This window comes from Rhinolophus sinicus, linkage group LG11 (genome assembly GCF_036562045.2).
Source record: "Rhinolophus sinicus isolate RSC01 linkage group LG11, ASM3656204v1, whole genome shotgun sequence".
NCBI lineage: Eukaryota > Metazoa > Chordata > Mammalia > Chiroptera > Rhinolophidae > Rhinolophus > Rhinolophus sinicus.
Genome location: NC_133760.1, coordinates 57,337,534 through 57,363,331, shown reverse-complemented (window position 1 = coordinate 57,363,331; position 25,798 = coordinate 57,337,534). Strand labels below are relative to the sequence as shown.

General features: G+C 38.6%; 5 protein-coding genes across 6 annotated transcripts in view; all 5 read left to right on the top strand.

The window, feature by feature from the left end:
- LOC141567564 (olfactory receptor 2A5-like) overlaps positions 1-25,798 on the top strand; it is a 134,786-nt gene that overhangs the window by 65,414 nt on the left and 43,574 nt on the right. The window lies entirely within an intron of this gene.
- LOC109439917 (olfactory receptor 2A25) overlaps positions 1-25,798 on the top strand; it is an 85,759-nt gene that overhangs the window by 35,081 nt on the left and 24,880 nt on the right. The gene's annotated exons all lie outside the window — the stretch shown is intronic.
- The window catches only part of LOC141567565 (olfactory receptor 2A5), a 77,795-nt gene that overhangs the window by 35,084 nt on the left and 16,913 nt on the right, over positions 1-25,798 (top strand). The gene's annotated exons all lie outside the window — the stretch shown is intronic.
- On the top strand, positions 243-11,416 carry LOC109439531 (olfactory receptor-like protein OLF3). Its single transcript, XM_019719852.2, has 4 exons — positions 243-253; positions 1,045-1,988; positions 8,303-8,356; positions 11,214-11,416. Exons 1-4 carry the CDS (start codon positions 243-245, stop codon positions 11,414-11,416), a joined length of 1,212 nt encoding a protein of 403 aa, XP_019575411.2.
- OR6B1 (olfactory receptor family 6 subfamily B member 1) lies at positions 11,645-12,664 on the top strand. Its single transcript, XM_019719853.2, has one exon. The coding sequence runs from the start codon at positions 11,723-11,725 to the stop codon at positions 12,656-12,658; it is 936 nt and encodes a 311-aa protein (XP_019575412.1). The 5' UTR covers positions 11,645-11,722; the 3' UTR covers positions 12,659-12,664.

Below are 25,798 nucleotides of genomic sequence, written 5' to 3'. Positions count from 1 at the left end.
GTCCCATGTTGGCAATTGGTTTTAAGAAAACACGTCTTGGGTAGCCAACCTGAGGGGAAAGTTCTTTCAGATACAGCTGAGAAATGAAGCACCTAGCATGGGTCTGACGGCATTTGTAGGAATGAATCCCTGGCCTTAGCTACTACAGGTCGTGTTCCCTGACTGTTTTGCACCCCTCATTACCTGCACACCGGAAATCTGGACCCAAAGGGCAAGTTTGTGTTGACTGCTCATTCTTAATAATGGTCAGAAGGTGAGTAACTTCATCTGGATTTAAACTTTAAACTTTAATCTGGCTTTAAACTTTCTGTTACTCCGAACAGTGTAGGCTGTGGGGAGAGCAACTTAGCCAATTAATATTTTGTGGAAATCTCAAGATTTCCAGGTGGCTTTCTTCTTTCTTTAAGAAGAACACTTGTGACGTTTAACTTTATGAAGTTTGAATCACAATTCTGGGAACAAAATGTGGTACAAGCTGCTGTTTATGTTTACTGTTATTGTCAGTTATAGTACCTCTACCTTACTTTTGTACTATTTATGCATCAAAATTTCCAAAAAATGTTTCAAACATTTTATTTTACTTCTTAACCTTTTGTGGGGTTAAAACATTATTCTTTTTACTATTGGTGTTATGTCCTTATTGCATTATCCTTCCAGCCTTTCTCCCTTCAGTGAATTAGGACAGACTTGAAATCAGGTTCCATTCAATATGGATTTTGAGAGCGTGAGGAGGGAAAAACTGGTTTCCAACAAAGAAGTAAACAAACTCCAGGGTTAGGAGTTGGCTCTAAGCAACAGAATCACATTTTACAGTTAATCTTTGTCTAAGCATTTTAATAAAAACTTTCCTACTTAAGGAAGGAGCGTTTTCTTCTCTCCTTGAATCTGAGCCACATCAATGGGTTCTATTGTGGCCCCCAACCCTGAAGGAAACATACAATCTGGGAAACCACACCATTTAATATTAGGTGACCATTTGGTATAAATGACCTTATCAGGCCCTTTGCCATCTTAAGTGTCTGATATTTATTGATTTATAACTAGGTTTGGTCTTCAGAGGCTCACGGGCAGGGAAAACCAGACGTGGATGAGTGAGTTCATTCTCCTGGGACTGTCCAGCTGCTGGGAGACCCAGATCTCTCTCTTCATCCTTTTCCTGGCCATGTATCTGGTGACTATATTGGCGAATTTCCTCCTCCTCCTCCTTATCAGACTGGACAACAGGCTAAATACACCCATGTACTTTTTCCTCAGTGTTCTGTCATTTGTGGACATCTGTTACAGCAACAGTACTGTCCCCCAGATGCTGGTTCACTTCCTGTCAGCCCGGAAGTCCATCCCATTCTCCAGCTGTGTGCTCCAGCTCCATGCCTCCCTGGCCCTGGGCGGGTCTGAGTTCTTCCTGCTGGGAGCCATGGCCTATGACCGCTATGTGGCTGTGTGTCACCCGCTGCACTACACAGGCATCATGCACGGAGGGCTGTGCCTGGGGCTGGCTGCCGGCTGCTTGGTGGCTGGTTTCGTTAATTCACTGATGGAAACAATCATCACCTTTCGGCTTCCCCTGTGTCACAACGTTATCAATCACTTTACCTGTGAGACCCTAGCGGTGATACGGCTAGCCTGTGTGGACATCTCTTTCAACATGCTCATGGTGGCCATCTCAGGATTTCTGGTGATTGTGCTTCCCTGTTCCCTCGTTCTATTCTCCTACGGTCACATAGTTGCTGCCATTCTGCGCATTCGTTCTACTCAGGGGCGTAGCAAAGCTTTTGGGACTTGTGCCTCCCACCTCACTGTGGTATGCATGTGCTTTGGGGCTACCCTCTTCACCTACCTGGGGCCACGGTCAGCTTTTTCAGTGGAAGAGGAGAAGATAGTTGCTTTGTTTTATGCTGTGGTGGCACCGATGTTGAACCCCTTGATCTACAGCTTGAGGAATAAGGATGTTATAGCGGCTTTCTGGAAAGTTTTAGAGAAATTCAGAGGTAAAGAGTAAAGACTGTAAGAACTTTCTATTATCTATCTTCAAAACCAAAAAGGAGATCAGATAAGTATAGATGGGACTCCCACGCTTACACTAAAGAAGACTGCTGTGGCCACATCCTTGCATTTGAATAAAGTGTTCCTCCATCTGATCAATGAATGTTCTTACATAGGCCAGAACCACATAATTTGCATGTCAGTAATCCACGAGGGAGCCTCGTCTTAGATCATGCCATATATAATATAAGCTTATTGCATAGAAATTATGCCATTTACTAAGATGGGGAAACTTGGGATGTTTACAGGCATTTTCCTCATAGTTGAGGACATGCCGATGGGTAACCTTCTCAGATTGGCTTCTTTGCCTTAGTAATACACATTTAAGTTTCCTTCATGTCTTTCCATGGCTTAATAGTTCATTTCTTTTGGGAACAGAATAACATTCTATTGTGTGTATGTACCACAGTTTATCCATGCACCTACGGAAAGACACCTTGTTTGTTTTCATGTTTTGGTGATTATGAATAAAGCTGCTATAAACGTCTGTGTGCAGGTTTTATGTGGACATATTTTTGACTCCTTCGGGTAAATTTCAAAACCCATGATTGCTGGATCATATGGTGAATATGCGTTTAGTTTTGTAAGAAACCATCAAACTGTCTTCCAAAGTGGCTGCACCATTTTACATTCCCACCAGCACTGAATGAGAGTTTCTGTGGCTCCATATTTCACCCGTAATTGCTGTTGTCAGTGTTCTGGATTTTGGCCATTCTGACAGGTGTGTAGTTGTATTTCATTGTTTTACTTTGCATTTCCCTGATGACATGTGATGTGCAGCATATATTTTCATATATTTTTTATTTGCCATCCGTGTATCTTCTTTGGTGAGGTGTTTGTTAAGGTATTTGAACCATTTTTAAATCAGCTTGTTTGTTTTCTTATTGTCAAGTTTTAAGGCTTCTTTGTGTATTTTGGATAGCAGTTCTTTATCAGGTATGTCTTTTTGCAAAACTTTTCTTCCAGTGTGTGACTTGTCTTTTCATTCTCTTGACATCATTCACTTTCAAATGGTGACAGAATTACATACCGTGTTGCCCCCAAAATAAGACCTAACTGGAAAATAAGCCCTAGCATGACATCCCCTGAACATAAGCCATAATGAGTATTTTGGGGCAAAAATTAATACAAGACCCGGTCTTATTTTGGGGGAAACACGGTATTTACATATGAAAGAACTCAGTAAAATTATTACCCATTCATCCTTTATTAAAGCTATAAAAATTACAACAAAAAATGTGCAAACAACTTCAGGCAACAAAATATGGCGTAAATAAAGGCCTGAAAATTAAGTTCTGATAGGACAAGCAACAAGCTAAAACCGGCTCAGAATAAAATTAAACTTTAAAAGCTATGAACTTCCATCTGTTGAAAGTGAAGAAATCAGAGTCAGAGTGATAAGTCCAAAATGAAGGTGCTGCTCCCACAGGGAATGAGCACTTGGCTAGAGCCCAGTCAAGAAAGAGGTTTTAATTAAATCCGATTAATCACTTTCCCTTAAGAGACTACCCCACGCAGTTTGTTCCTGCCTCACAACCCTGTGTATCTAAGGCTTGACAGGCAGTCCACACTTTACAGATTGTCCTTCATCATCTGGGCTTTTATCTCAATTCGGCCTACACGTCTGACCAACATACTAAACTGTTGTGATACCATGGTTTCAAGAATGGCTTTCAAGAATATCCTACTATTCACTGCGCTGCTTCACCCAGTGTCATTTATGAAGACAGGAGTCGGTGGGAAGTTCTTCCCAATCTTACTGCTCCCTGGAAAGAGCTTTAATAAGCCAGTAGGTGTAAAATGAAATAATTAAAGTAATTAATATAAAAAGAGAGGCAGAAATGGGAAACATAGAACAAATGAGACAAAAATAAAAGCAAACAGCAAGATGGTAGATTTCAATGCAAGTTAACCTGTGATAGCATTAAATGAAAACTGTCTAAGCATAGTAATTAAAAAAACAGAGGACATCATTTAGGATAAAAATGGAAAGACTCAGCTATGTGCTCTCTATAATCAATCCATTTTAAATAAAAAGACATAGATGGATAAAAGTAAAAAAGATGAAAAAGACATACCATGCAATACTAAAATCAGAAAGCTAGAGTGACTGTATTAACATCAAATGAAGTGATCAGAAGAATAAAGAATATTGCCAGCAAAAAGTAAGACATATAATGATAAGGGTATTGATTAGTCAAGGGCACATAAATATTCTAATAATCTAATAACAGAGCTACAAATGCATTAAAATACATTCACCACTATTATTGGAGATGTTAACATCCTTCTCCAGTATTTGATAGATCAAGTAGACGAAAACCAGTAAAGATAGCATACTTGAACCAACTTGACCTAATTGAAAATTTTAAAACACTCCATCCAGCAACAGAAGAATACAAATGCCAACACTTGTAAAATAATTGAAATCATACAGAGTATTTCCTTTAAACATAATGGAATTAAGTCAGAAATAAGTAAGAAAGAGACCTCTGAAAATTCCCTCAAATATGTGGAAACTAAATCCTATTCTTCTAAATAATCCATAAATTAACGACAAAGGAAATTAGAAAAATATTTTGAATTTAATAAGAAGAAAATACTATATATAAAATTTGTTCCTGGCCACTGAAACAAAGGTTACAGAAAAATTTAAAGCATTAAATGCTTATGTCAGAAATTTCTCAAATCAATGACTCAAGCTATAACTTTAAGAAACTAGACAGAAAAGATCAAATTAAATACATAGGATACAGAAGGAAAAAAATAAAACAGGAAACAATTTTTTAAAATCCCCAGAAAGGGGGGGAGGAGGGTGGCAGATGAGGGTAAAGGGGATCAAACATATGGTGATGGAAGGAGAACTGATTCTGGGTGGTGAACACACAATGGGATTTATAGATGACGTAACACAGAAGTGTACATCTGAAATCTATGTAATTTTACTAACAATTGTTACCCCAATAAACTTTAATTAAAAGTAAATCCCCACAAAAACAACTGAGAAATTCAACGAAACCATAATTAAGTTATCTGAAAAGTTTAATCACATTGGAAAATCTTTAGCCAGATTAATCAAGAAACAAAGAGAATAAACACAACCATATCAAGAATTAAAGAGGGCACATCTCTACAGATCCTACAGACATTAAATAAAATACTAAGGCAATATGGAAAATAAAAAGCTACCAAAGCCCACATGAAAAAAAAATCAGTAGCCTGAAAACTTTCCATCTATGAAAGAAATTACAGTTAAGAATCTTCCCACAAAGAAAACTTCAGGTCCAGGCGGCTCCACTAATGGATTCTACCAAAAGTAACACATCATATGACGTAGTTCTACACAAACCCTTCTAGAAAATAGGAGAGGAAACACTTACACATCATTTTCTGAAGCCAGAATTACCCTCACACCATAATCAAACCAAAACATTACAAGAAAAGAGAAAGCACAGACCAAACACCTTCATGAACACACAACAATTCTAATAAAATATTACCAAATAAAATCCAGTAGGTTACAAAAATATAATAGCTCATGACCTTGGGGAGTTTATGCAAGGAATGCAAGTTCGGTTCAACATCCAAAAATAAATCAGTTTATTTTACGCTATCAATAGACTAAAAGGGAAAATTGATTATCTCAAGAGGCGCAAAAAAGGTGGTTAATATAATTCAGCATTAATTCATAACAAAGATCTTTAAAAACTAGATATATATTCACTTCAAAGTAATGACATTTCAGTAAAAATCACTGAAAATGGTGGAGTGGGGAATTCTAAGACTCCATCCCTCCACAAAAATAGCTAATAAGCTGGCAGAATTTTTCGGAATTAATTTTTGCAGAGCTCTGGAATCTAGTGAGCAATTAACAACAAAGAAGGGAAAGATTAATGAAGAATGAAGCTGCTGCATTGTACTCACATACTGCTGGGGCATGTCAAGTGGTCACCTGTCATCCTCCATCTCCCAGGTTGATGGCAGCCATGAAGGTGACAGCCCACGTTTCTGGTCCAGGTTGCTAGCCAAAAATAGCAATATGGACCTTATGCTCAAAGAATTGTGTTTGTTAGTTTCAACCTATCTGGCAGGCTCCTGAAGGACTGCCCTAAAAGCTTGCCTTGGTGTTCCTGACTCAGAGCATGTTCAGGGCTGGAATGGCTTCTCATTTGCCAAAAGTATGTAAAGGCAGAAGTACTGGCCACAGCAGCCCGAGGTGAGGGATAACCGTGGAGACAAGCAAGAGACAGATTGAAAAGATTGGGAAGGAAGAGATTGGAAAAATCCAGACGTTGGAGAATAAGGCCTTTTAAGACCCCAGGTCTATGCTGGAGAATTGAGAAAGCTAAATGCATGCCCAGGGCTGGACACGTGCTTAGAAAAATCCTGAGGAGACACTAAGATTTCACTTCTGGGTGACGTTCAGTGTTTACACAGCAGGAAGAGGATGCTAAGGCATGGTTGTAAATGGCCTGGGTAGGTGTTGAAGGAGTGCCTCAAACAGTGCCAAATGTCAGTGCTGAATAGATAAAAACTGTGGTCACATCATTTCCTGGAATACTAATCAGCAATAATAATAATTTAAAAACTGCCCCTTTGATTAAAACACCTGGACATAGCACAGCAACAGAGCGAAGACGGCTGAAACAATGAAGGTAAACAACCAAGGGACCTCAGGACTTGAGGAACAGCATGCCAATGACTTCCCTGGGTTTCCTGATTGCTTCCCATATATCCTGGGTAGGAATCTTCAGAATTCTCCAACCTGGAATTGCCAACAGATATAGACAAACACAGCTCCAAGAAAAGCTTGCAGGTCATAGCTGAATTCGAGGATAAGACAGTGTCAGCATGTCATAGAATACAGCCAGTTTGTTATCTGCGGAACATCTCTGACCTATTTGGGGTCCTTTGTTTGAAATTTGGACTCCAGATACCTTGTACAAAGGATCACAGCCTCAGTAACTCATAGAAACCCCTCCCAAGAAAAGGACATTCCTATCTTTGGAGAAGTGTGCTCCCCCTTTTCAGTCTCCCTGGAACATTGCCACTACACAGCTGATGAGAATGTGAATAGTGCAATGATTGTCATTTGCATCTCTATTTGTGAGCACGACGTGACGCTATACTTAAAATCCATGTGGGACAATTGTGGATAATATTCAAATTATGCATTCTAGGGGATGTCAGGTTTTCTGGGACTTGGAGGTAAATCAAGGCCAGATATTTGAAAGAAGTGCCTCATTTTTATTTCCTGCAATTTGGTTTTCATGCTTCAGCTCTATAAGAGAAACTATATTAAAGACTGCTTAGTAATCATAAACAAGGGTGGCAGCCTGTATTGTTAATACCTGCCAATATCCCCAGTTACCATTTCGTGAAACCACAGTGAATTGAACAGCTTTTCTTTTGGTGAGGGCTGCTTCAGAGTTCAGCAGTTTACAGAGAAGTGATGTTTAGTGAACTAGAGTTTAGTCCCAGATGGTGCAATATTGGTTAAATGGCTCCTGAAGGCAACTGACAAAGTAACGACGATCCCATCATGGTAAAATTTATGTAGCACACAATTATGGCACAAGCATTTATAACGAAAACTTTAAAACTTACTGAGGTGTAGCAGTATAAGTCTACTTCGAATATTAATATCTCCCTTGGGGCACTAATATGTAAATGTTCTGTTTCAAGTAAGCTGAAAATTGAATAATAATTGAAAATAATGTAGATGTAAAGGTAGTAATTTTTTTCTCTTCATGTTTCAACAAAGCATACATTGAAATGTGGTTCTTTCTAAAGCACGTGACCATAAGTAGATTTCCCCCTGTGGAACTAGTATTACATAAAACAAATCAGACTGCCACAGTCGCCCAAGAGAAATTTCTCATGGCTCCCACAGAGACCTGCATGGCCATCGTCAAGGTTCTTTTCTCTTGGGTCTTGGCAGAGATGTAGAGAAAGTCTTGATACCATTTAAAGCCCTTAGAATCCAAAAATCTTCCAAGCTTGGTGTGCCTAAGATCACTGCAGCTTCCCCGGGCCGGTTGAGGGGTGCCCTGGCCCTGGGGTGCTCAGAGAACCAGCCTGGTGCCACAGCAGGCACAGAAATGTGGCCCTCCTGCCTGGGGCTCACCTCTCCTTTACTGCTGGCTGGCAGTAGGGAAGCAGCTGGGTAATCTGTGCCCTTTCAGTCCTTCTAGGTTTAGAGAGTGGGTTCCTCACATCGATTCAATACCCGAATCTTTTCTACTTCTTCCTACTTTAGCATCAGTGAAGACTTTCTTTCCTATTCCACCCCATCAGAGTCTGCGGAGCCAAGGTAAGGGTCCCCTCTCAGAGCATCACTTTCTAACACTGCAGACAGCTCTGTTCCAGGCTCCTAGGGCACAGCAATGTTCAAATCCTAAATATTTAATTCTACTGTCATGCTCCTTCCTTCTATCCAACCTCAGTTCTCAGCCAGCTGTCAGGGCGATTGATGTTCTCATGTTTTGAACTTTCTAAGTGCAGCCAGGTGTGTAGTGAGTTGAGGGAACACATTTCCCTTTCGACTTTCCCGAGGCATCTCTTGGTGTTGCAGCAGAAATAAGTGTCCCGGATTCTGATCCCAACCTGCAGAGCCTCCTAAGCCTTCAGGCTTCTCATACTGCAGGCTGCTGCGTCTTCCCAGCAATTCATTTGTGGTGGTGGTGGTGGTGGTTACAAAAACTGCTGCTGTCTCAGCAGGGATGGAGGTTATGTTTTCATAAAATTTGAATTACTTGGAACCTACACTTGTGCAGAATGCAGACAAAATTAAGGGGAAATGCATACACAGTAGGAGCAAGAATGGAGAGAAGACGCCTAGGATATTTGATTCTAGAGCAATGGTAAAAATCTGCTTTAAGGGGTGACAAGTTTGATTGCACTGTAATGGAGTAGAAACTATTATGACTGAAAAACATCTATCAATTTTATGATAAAATAATGCCCTGACAGTAAATATGGTCAGTTCCTCCTATGAGAATGCAATAATTAGTGCCCATGCACTCTTCATTCGGTTGATGAGGAATAGGGAAGATTGTTTTGTTGTTGAACTTCCTTTGGGAGTGCAAAGTGATGTGTGTCGTTTGTGAACAGGTATGTCTAAATGTGCTCATCTTTGTCTTTTTAACAAATGCAGCCGGGGAGGTTTTTCTCTCCGTGTGTGTCTTTTAAGTGTCTGCTGGGAGGGTGTCTTCTAACTTTTCTCTCAGGTTTGGCAGCCCTGACCCGTCCTAATTCATCCCCGCATCAAAAGCCAGGGTGAGATACGAGGATGTTACAATCATCTGAAAAACAGCCAGCGCTTGCTTGTTGTCTATACTGCACGATAACTTTTAAATGCCTTCCTATTTCACACAAAGGTCTCCCTGATCTGGCCCGTGACACTGCTTTCAGTGTCTCTCTCTCTCCCTCCATCCCTGTTCACTCTACATTCACTCATAATTTGCCCACTCACACAGCAGTCGGGCCTTAACGAGTTGCTTCCCTGAAAATGCCAGGCTGTTTCATACTGCGGTTCACTCATTCGTCTGCCCGAATGCTTCATCCTCTCTCTCATTTATATTTCAAGACTCAGTCGAGTGATTATCTCTTCTCTGATACATTTACCAAGCATTTTACTCTGTTTGTTTCTGTTTTGTGTGTCTGATTGAGTATGTATCTGTCATATATAGATATACATATATAATTTGGGTTTATCATTATAGTTTGTGTCTATGATAAAATTTCAGTAGGATTGGAGAACATTTCCTAAAATAGTCAGAAATGTTAAAGGTAAAAATGAGGCAGTGAGTCCCAAATCTGCTGTTCCTCATCTGTGTCAGCAAAGTGCAGGGCATTCTTTCAGTCAGAGAGACCCCGTCTTGGCTGTAATTCTGATTCCATCACTCTCTAATTTAGTAATATTAATCTAAGTGTCTTTTGTAAAATTAGAATAGCAATACCTTATCAGTAGTGTTTCCTGGATTAAATGGGATCTTGTGTGAAAAGAACTAGCAAACTTCCTGGCACCTAGTAAGTGCTCAATAGATTATTGTTACAGAATTTTCTGGACTGATGGCTCAGGCTTCATGTTAAAACTAATCAAACCATAACCCTACCAAATTCTTGGTACGTCCTCAACTTTGAGAAAAGTGCTGTAAACACCCCAGGTTTCCCCATCTTAGTAAATGGCATCACTTCCATGTAATAAGCTGACATGTGAGATTCCTCCTTGATTTCTCTTTTTCCTTTACGCCCGGATTCAATCCATCAATTATTGTTAAAGATTCTTCTAAAATGTATCGTATGTCGACCCACATCTCTGACACCACTGTAGTAGTCAAGGTTACGGGCAGTTTCTCTGAATAGCCTCCAACCAGCCTCCACTCTTGCTTCCATGGGGTCTTGGGCGATGACAGAGTTGTCTTTCCAGAGCATAAATCACACCGTGCCCCTATTCAGCTTTAATCCTTCACTTGCTTCCGACTGTGTTTAGAACACTATTCACATCCTTTATTACTATCTATGGGCCTGCCTACCTTTCCCACCTGGTCCTCTGTGCCCTCCCCATCCATCACAGCTCAGCAGTGGTGGCCGCATTTCTGTGCAGCTCCCTCTCAGCTCAGCTCTTCAAAGGGCTGGGGCCTTGGAATCCCTCCTGTCTAGATGTCACTTCCTCAGAGGTCATAGGGACCTTCTTTGATCACACTAGTAGCATTTTCTGTTTTTCAACCTTCATGGAAAATGTCTCAAATTTTATTATGTATTTCTAGCTTTGTTTATTTTTTTAAAAAGCTCCACCTGCAAGGACAGAAAGCTTTCTGAGAGGAAGCCCGTATTTCTTTTACCTACAACTCTACTTGGCTCATAGCCTTTACACTCCTTCCTCTTATCAGCCCATCCCGACATTTTTAATGCCCTCCTGTGGGGTAAGAGCCTCTTTCACACTTATTGTTATTTATCGTTCATATAAATTTCATTTACATTTATTTCATTTGGATTTTGATCCATAGGGATATAAGCTGAATATTAATATGTACATTTACAGAAGAGGAAATTGGGTTTCAGAGAGGATAATATTTCAAGGTCATACAGCAAATCCAGGGCAGACATGGTCCAGGTCTTTAATCCTGAAGAACATGACTCTTCCCATCTCATCTTGTACCTCACAGATGATGACAGCTGCACTCCCATCTCCATGGAAAGGAAAGTAGTAGCAGGTGAGGGCTACATAAGCTGGAAGGAAGAACTTCCGGAGGTCTGGGTAGATGATGGGCCAGGAAAATCAGGTATATTCTTTGGAACTGGCAGTGTCACATGGGGCGTGGTGGTTGTGAAGGACAGTGGAGGATATTACACAGAAAGTGGGCTTTAGATTTACATTTGATTCCTGCCGTGCTGCCAGTGGGAACTTGGTAAGTTACTTAGTAATGCTCTAAGACGCGGTTTCTTCATCACTAAAATAGATATAATAACACATATAAAAAGGCTACGCGAGAACTAAATTACACTGTGTGCATCGTGTACCCACTGCATGGTCTAGCCTGTAATATATTTTACTACATGATACTGTTCCTGTTATTGCTCGTTAGAGAAGGCAAAGGAGGGAAGAGTCTAACTGCACCGTGGAGTCTGACCAAGTGATTTTTCCCCCAGGAGAGCTAAGCCCTGTGTCTCCAACATGGAAGTGGAGAACCAGACAAGGGTCACCCAGTTCATTCTGGTGGGGTTCCCGGGCAGTGGGGGCATGCGTGCCGCCGTGTTCCTGATGTTCCTCGTGGCCTATGTTTTGACAGTGGCTGAAAATGTCGTCATCATCCTGCTGGTGCAGCAGAACCGGCCACTGCACAAGCCGATGTACTTCTTTCTGGCCAACCTGTCCTTCTTGGAGACCTGGTACATCTCGGTGACGGTTCCCAAGTTGCTGTGTAGTTTTTGGTCTGTGAGCAACAGCATCTCCTTCACTCACTGTATGATCCAGCTTTATTTCTTCATCGCACTCATGTGCACGGAGTGTGTGCTCCTGGCTGCCATGGCCTATGACCGCTACGTGGCCATCTGCCGCCCGCTGCACTACGCCAGCACCATGAGCCACGGGCTCTGCTTCCGCCTGGCTCTTGCTTCCTGGGCCATTGGCTTTGGCATCTCCTTGGCTAAGATCTACTTCATCTCTCGCCTCAGCTTCTGTGGTCCCAATGTCATCAATCACTTCTTCTGTGACATCTCCCCAGTACTTAACCTCTCTTGCACAGACATGTCCGTAGCCGAGTTGGTGGACTTTGTCCTGGCGCTGGTCATCTTCCTCTCCCCCCTCTCCATCACGGTCCTGTCCTACGGGTGCATTCTGGCCACCGTTCTCCGCATGCCCACAGGAAAGCAGAAAGCTTTCTCCACGTGTGCCTCCCACCTTGTGGTGGTCACCATCTTCTATTCCGCCACTATTTTTATGTATGCTCGGCCTCGAGCTATCTATGCTTTCAACATGAACAAAGTTATTTCCGTCTTCTATGCCGTCGTCACCCCTGCTCTCAACCCTTTTATTTATTGCCTAAGGAACCGAGAGGTCAAACAGGCTCTGAAGAAACTGATCTCTTGCCAGGCCATCCGCTCCGACTAGTTTACTGCAGATGATTAGAAAGAAGGAGATGGTCGGATCTGGTGCCTGCTCTGCCGTGTTCCACCTTTTCTCCTTCAGTGCTTCACTGCATGTGACTCATGTTAATCCGGCATCACCCCATCCACGTCACCATCGTTCATAGTTTTGCCAATGCCAAAGGGAGATTTACTTTAAGCTGTATTCCACAGAACATGCCAATGTCAGCAGAAATATAAATCTTGCTTTAGAATAGTTTGAAATAGGATGGCTTTTAGTATTTGCAACATCTTTCATCTAAGAACAAATAGCTCTTTTGAGACTTTTTCTTTTGAAGTAAGCGGCATTAGGTGGGATTCTTTGCTGTGTTTTACACGCTTCTAGAACAGAAGCTTAAGGAAGTAAAGAATGTCCAGTCACAGACAGTGTGGAGCAGAGGGCATAAGGCGAGGCCTCCTGCCTCCGAGCCCTGGGTCCTTTTTTAGTTCCTGGCTCTCTGCAGAGAGAAAACACTTCTTCAGCAAGGCACGTGGGGAAGCTAATTGTACAGGGACACGGTTGGAATCATCTGTTACTACACCTGGAGAACTGTTAATAAAATAAAAATGGACAAATGTGAAGTATAGTCCTCAGGAAAGAAAAGAAAGATAAAATGCAAGGCTTCCTCACTTTAGATAATACATATACAAAAAAGTGGTTATGAATATATTTCTGTTTAAAACTCAAACATATAAAGAAAAGTGATTATTTTCTGAGATAATTCATGTGAATCAAAACATAACGGCACATCTAACTCAGTTATTATTTTGGTATTTCATGGTCGTGTAGAGTTATGGCTACCGACTTGGGGAAGTGGGCAAAGACCTCGTCAGCAGGAATAAGTAAGGAGGCATAAAACAACCGAGTGGCTGTCGACAATCTGTTTCAGTCCCAGACATGTTTTTATCCCGTGGCCTGGAACAACCATATAAACTTTCTGAAACACTGATCCTTCATATATAAAATAGGAATAATGAAGCCTGTTCTGCCTCCCTTACACGTGATTCTGAGGGTCAATTGACAAGATGCAAAAGACCTTGGTTGTCAAAGATCTGGGCCAGTATAAGACAGATGCAGGCTGCAACTCTGTTAGGGTTTCCATGGTGAAACTCGCTGGGAAGGCGCTCCAGGCCTGTGTGAAACCACCCCACACGGACAGCTCCTCATTCCTAACCTGGGAGACAGCAAACATAAGAGCTGTTTGTTTCTTTATGATTTCTCATAGATGTGTTGTGAGGGAGAGTGTGGGAGTGATGTTCCTTCATAACTTCTATTAAATTGTGTTTCAACGAGCACATGGGAATCAACAGTGTAGACTTCACCTCTTTGTGGGAGACCAGCTAAATGTGCGGGCGAAGTGAAGGAGAGAGTACAGGACAGCCCAGTGCACGCATGAGGCTCACAGAGAGACGGTGATTTGCAGCAGTGGGATGGATACACCCACTTAGAAGAGTGGTCTCTGTAAGGTGAGGTACGTGAAGCACGTTAGAAGTTTGGAGCCAGGCTTCTTGGCATTAGGCAACCACGACATAGACTCTGGTAGTCAGTCTTAGCAGTTTACCCAGAGATGAAGCCCTCAGGATTTAGTTGTCACCAACCAAACTCATAAGGTAAAATAAACATATGGCAGTTACATACATAGTATATTTTTGAGTGACCCTATTAACTCATTCAACTAATGTTTATTGAGTATCTACTACATTTTAGGCACTATTTTAAATGGTAGGGATGTGATAATAACAAAACTCAAACACGTCACACACATAAGTAGGAACAGATAACAGGCAGTATATTTGTATTTACATAATAATTATATACATAGTGCCTACTGTAATGGGTTGAATGGTGGCTCCCAGAAAGCTATGTGTGTACCCTCAACTTGGAACTTGTGATAATGAACTTATTTGAAAAAAAGGGTCTTTGGAACGCAACTAAATTAAGGATCTGAGACCATCTTGGATTATGGGTGGGCACTAGACTCAATGGAAAATTCCTTATGAGAGAGAAGGGGGTGTTGGTAAGATATTATGCTTTTGCAGCCTAGTTAGAAAAGCTAAACTAAAGTTGATATGGCTTATTGGACTGTAAAACCTTCGCCAGCCTTGCAATCTAACTCAGTTATCTTATTTTGGTATCCTTTGCCTGGCTGACTATATAAATGTCTGTTCCTGAATGATATTGGAACAATCTCTTTTGTCTTCCTGCTGTTTCTCTCACACATTAAATAAATATTGACTCATGTTTACCATTTATTTGTCATAGACTAGATACGGGGCAGTGGGTGGAGAAGGGCAGCTACTGAATAAGCAGTGTGCTGATGGCGTGTGACTGGGGAGTACTTTACAAACAGTGGTCTGGGAAGGCACTTTGCACAAAGCCTGAACAATGGGAGGGAGCTGAGCATGACAAGAATAGCATAGTGACTGAAAAGCACAGGCTCTTGGGCTGTGTACACTTGGGCACGTTTAACTATTCTGCACCTCCGTTTCCTCGTACGTAAGATGAGGCTAATAATTATACCTATTCCACTGCATTGTTTTGAAGATTAAACAAGTAAGTTCAGGTAAAGCACTTAGATTAGTGCTTGGAATTGAGTATGTGTTCAGTGAAGGATATATTTTGTTTATTTGGGGCAAAATTTTTTATTTGGGGCAGAGCAATTATTTAGTAATAGAAGCTTATAGTGAGAACTAGGGTCGCATGTTCCAAGTTAGAAGTAGAATAAAATTCACAGTGTAATAACTCTAATTTAGACATTTATACTAAGGAAATGCATACATGTAAAAATAACTAATGGGATGCTCATTGCAATGTTGTTTATAACAGAAAAAAAATGAAAAAAAACAACCACAACATGTTAAGAAAAAGAGTTGGATAAAGTAAAATGTTCCATGTCCTTAGAGTGGACAATGTTGTAGCTTAAAAAAATGACATGGAAAGTGGCTTATAATATATTGGGTGAAAAAAAGTTTACCGATATTAATAAATAAATTACAAAAATGATGTGCTGAATAATCTCATAAAAATAAATGCATATATGGCCTATGTGTACTTCTACGAAAAAGAGGAAAAAAGGGAAATTACTGATAAATTTAGGGATGCAGAGGGGAGAGTAGATGGGTCAAGTATTAATCAAATTAAGGTTTAATAGTCCAACCGAGTTTGAGAGAACGGAGGCAGCTTCCTCTTGGACCTGCTTCTTCCATTGTGTACTAGGGAGCTTAAATCAAGGCAGAATAAAAATATATACAAAATGCTTTTCCTTTTTTGCTTTTGTCCACTGCCAGATTTTTCTGAGGTCCGGAAGCACCTATAGCATAGGCCAGTTATGACTCCAGTAAGTGTATACATAGGGGAAGCATATATTGAAATATAAAATTTAAGTATTTTAAGGTTTCTGATGTATGACAGAGTGTGCGTGAAGGCTGGCTGTGATTTATTTGATAGGAAAAATTATGAAGCATCGAATGGCAAGGCAACACTCTGGATCAGAGCAACTTCGTCAGCTTTGCCTTTTGCTGTGAAGGTTGTCATGGTAACGGTAGGGCTCAGACCTGAGAGCGGCCAGTGCAGCTCTTATAACTCTACATAAAACATAGTCAATATTTGGAACGTTTCCCTTTTGATTCATGTTTCGATTGAGACACTGAAATATTCCTATGGTGTGCGGAGACCATGTGCTCGATAACAATCTAATGAGAAAATAATCGGAAGGTACAGATACAGAATTTAAGATGTGTTTGTCTAGGAGTAGATTACAGGTTTGTTTTATCTCTTTCTCCTTCCCCGATCCTTCTCCTTTTTCACTTACCTCATGTTTTCTCCTTTTTTTCCTGTTTAGTAAATGCTGTATTGCTTGTTTCTAAAATAAGATAATCCCCCCTAAATTAAAATGCTAATGTGTGCTGTCATACCCTCAAGACACCCCAGTGTTTCTCTCCACCGTCTGCAGACGGGGTCCTTCACTCGGCCATAGGCTCTGTAATGTTTTCCTGCCTCTGCTTCCGGCCTCAGCACCTGTTCCTCCAGCCTCAGGGTGTCATCCTTGCACCATCATTTTATGTCCCCAATCTTCTCGTGGTTTCTACCATGCAATGTGCTGTGTCAGGCCTCCCTGTCTTGTTTAGGCTATTTCCTGCGTTTAAAACATCCTTCCATCTCCAGTTGTGTGAGCAGGTGGGCTTTTCTTTTTTTTTCTTTCATTTTTTTGATTCAATTTAGGCATCACTTCCTCCAGGAACCTTATCAACCAGCGCCTCCCCTTCCAGCCAGAGGCACAATCAATGTCCTGTAGTCTCTTCTCTGAGCTCACAGGAGCAGGAGTCTTGTCTTACTCATATTTGTGCTCGGAGAGTCTGTCGCAGCCTCTGACGTATAGCTGGTATTCGATTAACATTGTTATTCTAAGCCGAACTGAATTAAGGAAGAGTTTGTGCTTCTGAGAAAAAGGAAAGGGACAAAGAAGTTTCCTGGGGCGATGCCAGGTATTTTCCCAATACTGTTCTAAAACCCTTGAAAAGGTTCCTTGAGAGAAGAATCCAAAAGACTTACATAATTCTGTAGCCATTACTAATAGACTCAACAAAGACCCAGCTATGTGTTGTTGGCTTTCGATGGTGATGCTATCATAACACTGACGCAGCAGATCCAGTAGCATTGTAAATCGTCAGCAAGCATGTAGCATGCTACAGAAACCGGAATTGGGAGCTGCTGCTGTTACTAAGCAGAAAAAAAACGGAATTTATTGAGAGAGAGAGAGAAGCTGTAGTGTCGGTTACTAAAACTCAAGATGTTCAGAGTTCATGATTTTTAATTCCTTCATAACTCACAAAAACAAAACGGCTCCCAGTTTTCTCTAGTTATTCTCCAGTTATTAATCTTTGTTCTTGTTTCCTTGCCCTCTACTTCAATCCATCCTTCACTAAGGTCCCCGATGCCTTAAATCCTTCATCACTGTCATCATCATTTATCTTCAAGCCATCATGGGAATATGCTGTCATATCCCTCCAAACAGTAGCCCTCTTTCATTCTTATCAAAGAGCCACACCACCAGCAGATGTATCATTTTAAAAAATATACTGTATTGAGATATAATTGACATATAAAAAGCCGCACATATTTAATGTATACAATGATGATTATACACTCATGAAACTCACCACCATCAAGGTCATAGACATTTCCATCCCCTCCAAAAGTTTCTTCCTGCCCCCTTTAATATTGTTAATATTATCAATTATTGTTATTTTGTAATAAGAGCACTTAACATGCGGTCTATCCTCTTGGAAAATTTCAAGTATACAGTGCAGTATTATTGTCAGCTATAGGCTGAACTTATTTTTCTTGCGTTGCTGAAACTTTGTACCTTTGACCATTACCTCCTCATTTTTCCCTTCCTCTAGCTGCTGGAGGGAATCACTATTCTACTCTCTGCTTCTATGAATTTGATTATTTTTAGATTCCATAATGAGCTCATCTAGTCTTTCTGTGAGCAGACACAACTTTTATGAAACTCTGTGGAAAGGCTTCAATTTTGTCCCATTATCTACTGAATAAAGTCCAAAGACCTTCATTTGACATTCGGTATCCTCCACTGTCTGCTTCAACATGCTTTTCTTTTTTATGTGACACAACACATTGAACCTGTAACCCAAAATTCATCTACAATACCCCAATTCCCCTGAAGACCAATGCTGATTTCTGCAGCTGAAAGCAATATCTGTATGCTCTGAATGTTCCCATTTTTCCCTTGTATTATAGTTTTTAAAATATATATACGTCTTATTTTCCTTATGAGAGCATCCATGTACTATTTGTATTTGTGTGGCCTCAAACACTGTCATAGCATTGTGTACAGAGTAGGCACCCAGTAAATCTCTGTTAAATAAAGTACTTTGGATTGATTTCATAAACATTACTCCAAAACATTGTTTTTTTGGGAGATACTCATTAAATTATTTATTACCAAATATCTGTCGAGTTAAAAATGAGGGAAAAGTCTATGATTCTCTATTTTATTTCACAAATTATAACTGTTGTACATAACAGGCTGCCCTTCCTGATTATTCGTTTTTACAACTCAAAAAAAGTCAATTTTCTCTAGTGTTTATGTGGTGTTGGTGCCATCTAGTGGGAAGTATGAATAGTACTCAGCAATTAAATTGGCATCGGAGAGTTGGTCTGAGACAGGCCCTGAAGATCATCCGGTCTAAAAACATGGAAAACTAGGATTTTGAAAATTGACGAAGTTTCTCAGGGTCTGCATAAGGCAGAGCTCCTATTATGTGACATGCACTTTTGGATGGGATACTAAGAATGGTAAAACATGGTTCATAAACTCACATAATCTACCACCAATTTGGGGACATACGATATTGATACGTGAAAGTTGACAATAAAATAGTTGAATTATTTAATATAAGTAAAAACTGTGTGGTAAAATATACAGACAAACATTTCGATGAATTCAGAAGATTAAAAAACTGTGCTAAGAGTTCAGTGAATAAAAAAAGAACGTTTTTAGGGGAAGTGGAATTTGTCTTGAATCCTGAAAGGTGTGCAGGATTTGGACAGCCAAAGAAGCAAGGAACATTTAATGCAATAGAAAGGACAGAACAAAGACATGTTTAGGGGACAGCGGCCATAGAATAAGATGAGATAAGAAGAGTACATTGACTCTTTAAGTGAAATGGAAATGAAAGCTGGTACAAATAAGATATAAAGGAAAGGAATGCTTTAAATGAACCTGGTGTGAGAAAGTAAACAAATAAACGGTAAATTTGAACCATAAAGCTGAGTCAGTACGGTGAATAAACTCAAAGCAAAATCTCGGAGTTCGTAACTTAAATTCTCTTAACAGTGGTTATATTTAAGAACTATAGGAAGAAAAAAGAAAATTTACTAATGTCATATGAAAGAGCATTTGTAGCTTAGAATGAGATTCACTAAAGGGTAATACATTGATTCAAAATGTGTTACATTTCAAATAACTTAAAGGAAGGTGAAAATGGTGTACTTTACAAAACTGTGTTAGGTGATTCAAAAAGCTCTGATGTCAAAGACATAGATAAAGGGTTAGAATAAAATTGTGGCATGAAATTGAGTTAAAAAGTATTATGCCTAAGTCATTCAATATTATTGAATATTATATGTGATTTAAATAAGTATAATTTAATAAATATATTAAATAGAAGCATAAAAAGAAAGGAGCAGATAACGAGGCTGTTTACTTTCTTTTTGCGTTTTTGGGATTTGTTCTTGTCTGGATCATTTCCTGTATGTTCTATACTTTTCACATTTCTGTTGCTAATGTTTCTTTTATAATCAGAAAGGTATACTATTTCAAAACTAAACATAGTAAAAGTATCTTTGCATTTTATTTCTTTAAAAAGCTTATGTATTTACATGATTTAAACTTCAAAAGTATATAGTGAAAAAGTTTCCCTTGCTTCCCCATGTCTTGAGAATAGACTTGGGTTTCTGGGAGACATAACAGTAGAAAGTGAGAGACATAAACCCAATTTTATTATTTTTCTAGTATGTGTAATGGTTTCAGTACGTTTATTGTATAATCCATCTTTGCATCACTAATTTCGAGCTACATTTTCATTGTAAATAAAATTCCAATATATATTTATTTACAGTCTTTTCATTCGGATTCCGTTGTGTATCTCTTTAGTCATGCACTAGTAGCACATTGTTTAATTACTAAAATTTTATGAAATTTGAAAATACAAAAAGGCTGGTAATTCTTTTATAGAATTTTCCTGGATTGTTCATGCTTTTTACTTTTCTGTATGATTTTAGCATCATCCTATCTAATTAAAAAACAAATCCTAATGCTACTTTGGGATTGCATTATATTTACTGGATAGGTTAGGAGAATTGGGGTATTTATAATACTCCGTCTTCCTATTCAAGAACGTGATAAATTTTCCATTTGACCAGTTTGTTGCATCACTAAGCACTGTCTTAAAGTTTCCTTCACTGAGTGTTTACACATTGTGTTAAAATTTTAAGATACTGTGTAATTTCTTTGTTATCTTATTAGTATTTTTTTAGTTGTACTTAGAAAATAGTGCCTGTATTAATTCTATTTTTTGAAATTAGTATTCTTTGGGGCTTGATTTATGGTCCTATTTTCCTTCCTTCCTTCCTTCCTTCCTTCCTTCCTTCCTTCCTTCCTTCCTTCCTTCCTTCCTTCCTTCCTTCCTTCCTTCCTTCCTTCTTTCATGAGTGGTCTCACATTTGAAAAGAAGATTCATTATTTTCAGGATTCAGAGTCAGTGAAATATTAATTAGATCTACTTTATTGATTATGCTTTTTTTAGTCCTCTGTATCTTAAATTTTTCAATGATCTGATATGGCTGAGCAAGGTGAATTGATGTCTCCTGCTTCTGTTTTACTTGCCGTTTCTCCTCATATAGCTTGTAGTTTCTGCTTTATGAAGGTGGACCTTATTTCATTTGAAGTTATATAGTTATAACTTTTATATCTTCTGTGTTAATTTTGTTTCTTGGTGTTATTAGTACCCTTAGATGATATATTAATGCTTTTCTAGGTCTGTGTTAAACCGTGTGTGATATTAAGATTACAGCTCATGCTTTACTTTTGTTTGTGTTTTTGCTCTGTTCCATTCCCCACACTTTTCTTTCTCGATCTTCTGGATCTCTCTGCTTTAACCGTTTCCTGTGAACAGTATAGAATTGAGCTTTGTTTTTTTAATCCGATCTCTAAGTTGTTTTAATAGAGTTTAAGTCTGTTTATATTTGTTGGTATGACTAAAATGTTTGGTCTAGATTCTGTCATCTGATTTTATGTTAAGCTTTGTAGATGTACTGCTTTAAAAAACTACTATGTTGTATATTTTATTTTTTGTGGTGCACATTTCTGTTAATAAATAGGAGAATTGTGGTTTCATTCTAAATGTTATGTTTTACAGCTATAATTTTGTATAACATCCTTAATCTTCTATTACTTTGCATTGAATTTAATTACCTGTCAAAGGTAGGTAATTACCTACTATGGACAATAATGCAACGTCTATGTACTTTTTACCCTGCCTTCTTTCTCTCTCCTCCCCCACTTGATTTTTGTTAATCTTAATATCACTCTCATCAGTTAAAGGCACTTCTGTCTCTTTTACTTGATATGTCATATTTAAGTGAAACACTTTTGCTCCCACATATTAAAGGTGAGGAATTCAGCATGACACAATCTCCTATCTCCTCTCAACTTTTGTTATTCATATTTGTTTCTACTTTGTCAGGGTGTGCTTTTTCTTTTCTTTTCTTTTTTTATTAGTTTCAGATGCACAAAATAATGTAATAGTTAGACATTTATCATTTATATCCCTCACACTGTGTCAACCCCCCTCCCCCATCCACTATCCCTCTGACATCGCACACAGCCATTACATTTCCACTGTGTCTATTCCTAATGTTGCATTTTGCTTCTTGTAACTATATACATATATAATATATATATGTATATATACATATATATACATATATACATGTATATATATATATATATATATATATATATATATAAAACTTGTAGTTGACATTCATTATTGTTCAGCTTCAGCTTCAGGTGTGCAGTGCAGTGATCAGGCATCTACATCTTCTGTCAGGGTATGTTTTAAACATTTGAAATTCGTTCTACTACCTTAATGCTCATAATTATATTCATCATAGTCCTACAACTAAAAAGATTCAATGCTCACTACCAATTCTTTTGCCATAGATTTTTAGGACTGATTTTCTTTGAATTCCTTCATTTTCTACACTATTTGTGCCTTTCGTTAGTACATTCATTTGGCTGGGTACAAAATTTGGAGGATGCTTTCGTTCTTGGAGAATTGTGTAGGCATTGCTTCACAAACTTTAGCATTGAATATTGCTATGGAAATGTACAAGTTCAAACTGGTTCTTTTTGCTAATGAGCAGCTTTTAATTTTGGGGGGCTCACCACATAATTCTTTATCTTTTTAATCTAGTAATACTAGTAGAATATATCCTTATATGACCATTCTGTGTCCGTTTCCCAGGGGCACAGTTTGCCTTTTCAATCTCTAGACTTAAGTATTTTTTTTACTTCAGGAAAATTTTCTTGAATTATATTTTAAAATGTTTATATTTTATGATTTATATTTTCTAGAAAATGAATATATTAGCATTTGTATGCCTATCTTCCATACCTTTTATTTTCATGCTATTTCATTTTATTTCTCTATTTCAATTTCATTATGCTTGCTTTTATTATTTATATTCCTTAGTGTATTTCTACTCGTATCTCTATTCTCTTTTCCCCATTCCAATTTTTTTTTAATTTTTATTAAATTTATTGAGGTGACATTAGTTCATAAAATTATATTGGTTTCAAGTGTACATTTCTGTAATATATCATCTGTATAGTGTATTGTATGTTCACCACCCAGAGTCATTTGTCCTTTCATTACCATCTGTTTGACTCCCTTTTCCCTCTTCTATGCTGTCCTCCCTTACCTTCTAGTAACCACTAAACTGTTGTCTTTGTCCATGAGTTTTTGTTTCTTTGTCTCGTCCATTTGTTGCTTTCAGTGTATATCTCACATATGAGTGAAGTCATATGGTTCTCTGCTTTTTCTGTCTGATTTATTTCACTTAGCATGATAATCTCAGGATCTATCCATGTTGTCGCAAATGGCAGTATTTCATCTTTTCTTATGGCTGAGTAATATTCCATGTATATATATATGTATAGCATCTTCTTTATCCAGTCATGTATCGAAGGACACTTTGGTTGTTTCTATGTCTTGGCCACCATGAGTAATGCTGCAATGAACATAGGGGTACATATATCTTTACAGATACATGTTTTCAGATTTTTGAGGTAGATACCCAGAAGAGGAATTGCTACGTCATATGGTAATTCTGTTCTTAATGTTCTGAGAAAAGTTCATACTGTTTTCCATAGTGGCTGTACCAATTTACATCCCCACTAGCAGTGTATGAGGGTTCCTTTTTCTCCACAACCTCTCCAACACTTGTTATTACTTGTCTTGTTGATAAGCTAGTATCTCAGTGTGGTTTTGATTTTTCACCCAGACCCCCAGTCACCCTCCCATGTGGCAAAAGTTTATTTTGTTTATCAATTTGGTCCCTGTGGTATATCTTATGCTTTTTATTGTTTCTACTTGTGAATGTTAAGCTTTGTATTTTCATACTTCACATCCTTCAGCTACATCAACCTAACTTTCCTAAATTCTTGATTCTCTGCAAAGTCTTGATTCTTTGCAAAGTCTTCTTGTTTTGAAAAGAACATTAATTTAAAACAAATTTCTTGTAGAGAAAAGAACATTAATTTAAAAAAATATGGAGAAATGTTTGGTTACCATTTTCATTTGTTATGTGGGGAAATTTCTTTTGTGAATGTTCTTTCTCCACTGTGACGTGTTCTAGGAAAGATTGGAAACTGCTCCTCCAGTCAAGTTACTTTTTCTTTCTTTTTTTTTTTTTTTTTTTTTTTTGCAGTGCTCAATCTGAGTGTGAGGGGAAAGATGGTAAGACCATGGAATTGACCCAAGAATGGCATATTTTTCAGGCAATTTCAGTAAAAGGACAATAAGGTTGAGATGATTTATTAAAACCATTGTTAAACGGATGGAACCTGGAGTCTAAGCAGAGTAAGAAAAGAAGTGAAAACTAATAGAAGAAAAGGTGGAACAATGGAAAGACTAGAGCTTCCCATATGGTCAAAGGTCCAGGCTAAGTGAACTTAGATGAGTGTGAAAGCTGATGTGTGGACTCAAGGTTTCAAAGCTTATGGGCAGCCACAGGGCTGAGGTTGTGACAATGGCAGAGGGTGAGAAAAGGAGGGAAAACGAAGGTGACCAAGAGGTACACAGTGTGCTGCTTTTTTCTTCTGTAAAATCACATAAGTCTGATTCTTTAAAAAAGCAGCTTGGCAGAATTATTGAGCTTTAGCTTAAATAATTGAATTTAAAGCTAGTCGAAACTGAATGACTTTATCAGAAGCCTTAAATATGGAAAGACCACTTGAAAAACATTTTAGTTAAACTCCAGAGTTATGTAGGAGAGGAGAGAGTGGCAAACAGGATAAGAAAAGGAGGAAAGGTTGGAGTGAGGGGCCCCAAGCAGATGCCTGGGCAAGGTGTGCTCATGCATTGGTCTGATCCTTTAGGGTAGGGTTTCTTTGGTTGTATATTAGTTTGGTTATTTTTCATAAATAGAACACTGTCTTCTAAAACCCGAAGTAGAACATGACTAGGGATGACGCTGACACTAAAAGTCATACAGTAATAACAGTTGATATTTGAAGGCTAACTCTGTGCCAGATAAACTGGTCTGCACTGGATGATTTTAAAAAGTAACAGGTAGAAAATATATATGAACAGATTTTTTTGGTACCTTTTGGCTATCAAAAGTAATTCAAGGTGAATGATGGGAGAAGGAAAGTGGGTTCAAGTCAGACTGTCATATAGTATTTTATGTATTATGCTTTTCTTTGTCTTCTTTTTGTATTACATTTTTTGGGGTCAATCTAGTTGATATATTATTTGGTTTAACTTTTCTTTTTTCCTAATTTTTTATTGTGAAATTTTTAAATCCACAGAATTTTAGAAAGAATCATATAATGAACACCCATATCTCCTCTTATATTTACTAATTGCTGATTGTCAGTATTTTGACATATTTTCTATCATCTCTCTATGTATCTATGTATTGTCTGTCTGTCTATCTGTCTGTCTGTCTATCTATCTGTCTATCTTACTTTCTTTTGGTAGCTAGCTACCTGTAGATCTATAGTTATACATATATGTATTAGGGGCAATTCTGTGCCCATTCCCCAGGGAACATATGACAATGTCTGGATATATTTTTGATATGATTGGGGAAAGGGGGAGCTCCAGGCATCTAGGGGGTGGAGACCAGAGATGTTGCTAAACATCCTACAATGTATAGGACAGGCCTCCACATATGTAATAATATTATCTACTAATGGCTCTTTGCTATTCCTTTCCTATTCAGGCTCCAATCAAAGATCGTGCATTGCATTTAGTTTCTTATCTCTTTAGTCTCCTTTAATCTCAAAGGGTTCCCTTCCCCTTTGTCTTTCAT